At 31.3% G+C, this 6,358-nt stretch overlaps 1 protein-coding gene across 1 annotated transcript; it reads left to right on the top strand.

Annotated features, from left to right (window-relative positions):
- Window positions 1–3,523: 3,523 nt before the first annotated feature.
- LOC124927366 (putative cyclin-A3-1) lies at window positions 3,524–5,917 on the top strand. Its single transcript, XM_047467772.1, has 7 exons — window positions 3,524–3,855; window positions 4,203–4,435; window positions 4,526–4,678; window positions 4,787–4,820; window positions 5,179–5,328; window positions 5,435–5,569; window positions 5,662–5,917. Exons 1-7 carry the CDS (start codon window positions 3,589–3,591, stop codon window positions 5,749–5,751), a joined length of 1,062 nt encoding a protein of 353 aa, XP_047323728.1. The 5' UTR covers window positions 3,524–3,588; the 3' UTR covers window positions 5,752–5,917.
- Window positions 5,918–6,358: the final 441 nt, after the last annotated feature.

The following is a 6,358-nucleotide window of genomic DNA, read 5'->3' as shown; positions in this document are numbered from 1 at the left end:
TTAAATTAACAAATTATGAAGTGGTAATACCAAATACCGAAAGTTAATGGTATAACTCTCGGTATTACCACTTCATAATTTGTTAATTTAATTGGTGTTTTACTTTCTAATAACCTTGAACAACATTAATTTAACAAAATTAATATCCTTAAAATATTACACAATCCCAACACATCATTATAATCAAACTTTACACACATCCTTATTATCATCAAACACAAATATACACTTCTTTATATAATCAAACACAATCATATACACTTATAAAATTAAACACAATTCTTATTCTTAAAAAAATAACACATACTTGATGTGCTTAAGAGTTTAGACAAACTAAGAAAGTGAAAATTCAATTCAAAGAGAGGGTCAATACCGAAAGCAAATCAATTAACTTCCGGTACCTACATTCAAAATTGAGAGATTTTCAAATATCTCTCGGTACTGACCTTAACAGATTATTTAGGGGAGGAGTCAAAAACCGAGAGATATTCACAAATCTCTTAGAAATACCCTCTTCCTATACGAATATGCTTGAACTCCCTTTCAAGTATAAAAAAAGACTGCTTCTCCCCTGTCGTGTCAAATTCGCATTGAAAAAAAAAATTCTAGAAAGAAAAAGAAAGAATAAATTATTTCTTAGATTTTTTCAGATTTTTTTTCGGAGGTAGGCCAAAATCGAGAGATATTCACATATCTCTCGCAATTACCCCCATCCCAACACTTAAAATTATTTTATATTTTTTTTAGTGTCAAACGAAGTTTTTTGAAAAACCTTCGCAATTACCCCCATCCCAACACTTAGAATTATTTTCTGTTTTTTGGGGGAGAGTCAAAACCGATGGTATTTTGAAAAACCTTCGCAATTACCCCCATCCCAACACTTAGAATTATTTTATGTTTTTTTAGAGGTAAAACCGATGGTATTTTGAAAAACCTTCACAATTATCCTATCCCAAAACTTAGAATTATTTTCTGTTTTTGGGGGGAGAGGTAAAACTGAGGGTTTTTTGAAAAACCTTTGCAATTACTCTCATCCTAACACTTAGAATTATTTTATGTTTTTTTTGTAAGATTCAAAACTGAGGGTTTTTAAAAAAAAACTTCGCAATTACCCCTTCCTAACACTTATAATTAATTTTTGTATTTTTTTAGAGTCCAAACCGAGGGTTTTTTTCGAAAAACTTTCACAATTACCCCATCCCAACACTTAGAATTATTTTCTTTTTTTTTTTAGAATCAAAACTAAGGATTTTTTGAAAAAAATTCACAAATACCTCATCCCAATATTTAGAATTATTTTCTGTTTTTTGGGAAAGAATCAAAACTGAGGGTTTTTTAGAAAACCTTCGCAATTACCCATCCCAACACTTAGAATTATTTTCTGTTTTTTTGGAGATAGTCAAAACTGAGGGTTTTTTAAAAGTCTTCGCAATTACCCACATCCCAACACTTCGAATTATTTTATGTTTTTTGGGAAGAGTCAAAACCGATGATTTTTTGAAAAACTTTCGCAATTACCTCCATCCCAACACTTATAATTATTTTCTATTTTTTGGGAAGAGTCAAAACCGAAGGTTTTTGAAAAACTTTCAGTGAAAACTCATATTACTGAAGGTTTTACACACCTCTCGGAATTTATTTTTAATAACGAAAGATTTCTTCCTATCGGGACCTTTAACGAGAGTTTTATAAAATTCTCAGTAAATTATGTCGATAAAAGTCCATTTTTCACTAGTGTCATCCAATCTATTACTGTGTAAACAAATACCTTGATTGAAAACGAAGTGATACAGTCATAGAATGGTGAAAATAATAATTATCGGAGAGTGAAATAGAATAAGAAATAGTAATTTCCCAAGTAGTGGAGGAGTCGGACACCGTTCACCAGAGCTTCAGTCGTTGGCTCCCCTGTCATCAAGTCACCAACTTTCTTGACCTAAGATTTATAGAAGCAATCCCCTCTTCTAGCCTAGCGACAATAAGAGGTAGATACTAACTCTAAGGTCCTGAGTTTGAGTCCGTCATGCGGCAAGTTTTGCGCCTGATTAAATGATTAAGTGTGTTTGCGAGCTACATACTTACTCTGTTGTCCCATTTTAAATTCTAAAAAAATATTTATAGAAGCAATGATGCTGACAAAAAGATTTGTTCAATAAGAGATATAATCTTTTAATTTAAATCATCTGAAATCATTCCAATGTTGAATATCTCCACGATATAATTGAGTTGAGTCTCCATGATGTCATAGAAGTCGTGGAAAAAAAATACATGTAAAATTAATATTTTGTATTCATGTTTAAATGATTTTCCACCCAAACTCCATTAGATCTTTTGAGCCTCATAATTAAATTAGTGTGTATCTTCTGCATCATAGATGTGTGAACATTTTTTGGTTATAGTTAATATGTTTTTCACTCTTTCCCTATATTGATTTGAATTCTTACCAATATGTTCATCTTTGTTTTATTTGGTTGTAAGAACTTGAATTTATTAAGAAAGTGGAAATTCCAATTAATAAGATTATCTTATTTAGCTTACCTTTAGTATCTTCTAAGTTCTTTAAATTAAGACACTATATCATCATAGGTAAGCTTGTAAGCCAAGTCAAGTCATGTCAAGTCGAGTCGAACAGTTTCAGGCCCGAGTTTGGTTCGTTTAACATATAAGTTCGAGTTAAATTCGAGTTTTTATATTAAAGCTCGAACTCGACTCGTATGTATTTAGATAGACTCACGAACTACTCGAGTTTGGCTCATTTAGAGCTCGTTTATAACATAGAATAATGATTCACATTAGGTGGAGAACTCCATTTTATTTTAGGTTATTAAATATTAATTTATTAATATATTAATAAATATTAAGCAATGTTTTAAACGAGTCTCTAAACGAACATGTCGTGAGCCCATAAACGAGTCTCTAAACGAGCATTTTCACGAAATGACAAATCAAATATTTAAAAACTCTAGTTTGACTCGTTTAACTTTTCAAACTTATAAATGAGTTCAGTCTCAACTTGTTAAAAACTATCGAACGAGCTCAAACGAGTTTTTTATCGAACCGATATTTTAATATTAGATGGAGGGATGGTAATAGATTTAAGCCCAATATTTTTATTATTTATTCAAATTGTTAACACATACAATATACTAATAATTTAACAATTTCAAAATTTACAATTACATCAAACCTTCCATAATTTCTCAAACATAAATATTCTTCCCTCATTGAATTATGAAATATTGTAATATAACAAAATTTTAAAATTATAAAAAGTTGTCAAAATTCTATTATAAAATTAATTATCAAAATCTATTGAGGGAAATTAAAGGAGGGAAATTAAAAAACTTAAAAATCCCTAGTTCTCTCTCCACCCCCAAAATCTCAGAAACATTAATTTCATTTTCATCTGAAAGCGGCATTCAGAAAATATTTAAATTTTGTAGCCATGGCTGGCGGCTTTTCTTCCTTCCTGCCTTATAATTCACTGTCCCAGATCACTACCAATGTCATCTCTCAATTCTCTACTCCTTTCTTTCCACCCTTGTTCATCGATTTCAAGGAATCAATCATATAGACGGGGTGTGAAAGATGTTGGGTATGACTCACAACGAAAACTCACCCAGAGTTTCTCGCCTGGAGACGAAAAGGACAGCTGACTCAATGGTTGAACGGGATTCTCATCCGCAATCTCCCGCCAAGAAGAGAGCTTTTCTCGGTGAGATTTCCAATTTGAAGGATGTCATGCTTACTGAGCAGAAATTGAAGGCTGTACAGGAAATTGAAACGAAATTTGATGATTCTCAGATGTGCGATGGTTATGTAACTGATATTTATGATTATCTTCGTAACAAGGAGGTCAGTTGGACTGAATTACTTCTCATTTCCTATTTCCTATTTCATCTGTAATTGTTTGTTTAATGCTTGCCGATTTGAATTGTTTTTTTTATTGAATACTAAACTTATCCATCAAGAACTTATTGTAATTTGATAGTTTATTCTATTTGGGTTAATCTTGAATACATTGAAAGTTGATTACTTAGAAGATGGTGATTACTTTGATAGTTGATAACATTTAATGAATTTGAAAAACTATAGATTAAATTCAGTTTTGAATATTGTATTGGACTTCATTATCCTATGATTAGCTATAATTCTCTTAATAAAATTTCAATTAATTTCAAGGATTGGTTTGTTTTGTTTAGAAAGAGGCAAAGAGAAGGCCACTTCATGATTATATTGAGAAAGTACAAAAGGATATGACTGCAAACATGAGAGGGGTTTTGGTGGATTGGTTGGTCGAGGTTGCAGAAGAATACAAGCTTCAATCTAATACACTTTATCTCTCAGTCAGTTATGTTGACAAATTCTTGTCTATTAATCCTATCAATAAGAAGAAGTTACAGTTGCTTGGCGTTTCTTCTATGCTCATTGCATCGTAAGACACATTCTTGTTCTGTGACTGTTTGAAATATTAAAGATGTATTGATTTCAATATCTGATGCTAAGATTGTTCATTCTTAAGCAGAAAGTTTGAAGAGATTAATCCTCCAACCGTTGACGACTTCTGCTACATCACAGATAACACTTACAGAAAGGAAGATGTAATGAAGATGGAAGCTGAAATAGTCAAATCTCTTAAATTTGAAGTGAGCAGTCCAACAATTTTGACCTTCTTGAGGTACCAAGTTGGATATTCTCCCATTTACCTTAAATCAGATACTCCCAAGTTTATTAATATTTGATGGGGCTAATTTTTTGTGATTCTTTTCCTTGTTGCCATTGACAGAAGATTTGCCAGTATTTCTGAAGAAGATTGCAAAGTAAGGACTCTCTCCAAGCCTAGTTTTATGTGGATTAAATTCAACTATTCAAATAATCAACATCCCATCAACCAATTAAAATTTTCCATCAAATTATGACATGCTTAAAATATTCGATACTAGAGAGATTTTGTTCATTTGCTCCACATAATATTTTTTTTTTTTTACCAAAGATGTTTCTTTTATCTAAATAATTGAAATTTATCCAATTAATCCTATATCAAACAAGACATAGATTATCCATCAACCCATCAATTCTTCAATTAAAAAACACAAAAAAGCATCAAACAATCAAACCCTAATTATATTCTGAAGTTTATAGAAGTAAGGTTATTCATTGTGGCTTTGTATTATGCAGGATCCAATTTTGGAGTTTGAGTTATTGGGATGTTACTTGGCAGAGTTAAGTTTGTTGGACTATGGCTGTTTGAAGTTTTTACCATCCATGATTGCTTCTTCTGTTATATTCCTTTCAAGGTTCATATTCCACCCTGATAAGCATCCATGGGTGAGTAATTGATCTCTAAAAACTACCATCAAATGAGTTAAACATTTAGGACCCTCTTAAATTTTGTAATCATGAACTAACTGCTCAAAATCATACTGTTATACAGAATGCAAATCTTCAAAAGTATTCAGGATACAAAGCTGCTGATTTAAAAGAATGTGTTGTTATAATACAAGACTTGCAATTGGGTAAAAGAGGAGGCTCTTTGGTAGCAATCAGAGAGAAATACAACCAGCATAAGGTAATGTTTATACAATACTTCCCACTGTCTTTGATCTGTTTATAATTGGAAAGCAACCATCTGAATATGTTATTTCTTTTTTGTGTTAACAGTTCAAATATGTTGGGTTGATGAAATGTCCTCTTGAAATACCCAATTTATTCTTTGAAGAAATGAGGCTATTTAGAGTGTTGAAGGCTTGAAGCATGTTAGCTTATTCTTGAATATGAAATCTTCCTCAAATTGGATCTATCTAGCTATCTGGTATCAATCCAAGCTGAGTGACCTATAAAAGCCAAATTTTGTAGTTTAGGATTGTAAAAAATGGTTATTTTAGCACATGAAGTAAAGTTGGCCATGTGATAATATATAGAGAAGTGAACGACTCACCTGGAGGTTGCAGCCGTTCATAATAGGATGAATTAGACGATGTAATAGATTGATTAGCTTCTATTTATAATTTGATGACATATCATGTCACATATTTCTATCAATAAAATGAATTTTGATGAAAGATTGGCTTAAGATCTTTCGATTTTGGTGAATGCTTGGCTTATATTCTGATTTTAAGCTGTTAGATTATGTGATGGACAAGTTCTAGTTTGTCTACATTGAATTGTTTTGGAGTTTTAATATTTGAGCCAAAAATTCTGAAGTGTCCAAGTTGCATTTCAGAAAATATTTGCAGAAAAGTTTGATGAGGATATGATCATAACTTGTGATCGATCCAATGATTCAAATGTTCTGAAAATTTTCTAAATCTTTGTTCAATATCTTGTATAAAATTTGTAATTTGAGATTTTATCTGAA

Source organism: Impatiens glandulifera, chromosome 2 (genome assembly GCF_907164915.1).
Source record: "Impatiens glandulifera chromosome 2, dImpGla2.1, whole genome shotgun sequence".
In the NCBI taxonomy this organism is placed as follows: Eukaryota; Viridiplantae; Streptophyta; class Magnoliopsida; order Ericales; family Balsaminaceae; genus Impatiens; species Impatiens glandulifera.
Note: the sequence above shows the minus strand (reverse complement) of the source record. Positions and strands in the feature narration are given on the sequence as shown.

Coding starts and splice junctions, on each gene's coding strand:
- LOC124927366 (XM_047467772.1), top strand. CDS start 3,589: ATGTTGGGTATGACTCACAACGAAAACTCACCCAGAGTTTCTCGCCTG. Junction 3,856..4,202: donor ATTATCTTCGTAACAAGGAG/GTCAGTTGGACT, acceptor TGTTTTGTTTAG/AAAGAGGCAAAGAGAAGGCC. Junction 5,329..5,434: donor ACCCTGATAAGCATCCATGG/GTGAGTAATTGA, acceptor ACTGTTATACAG/AATGCAAATCTTCAAAAGTA.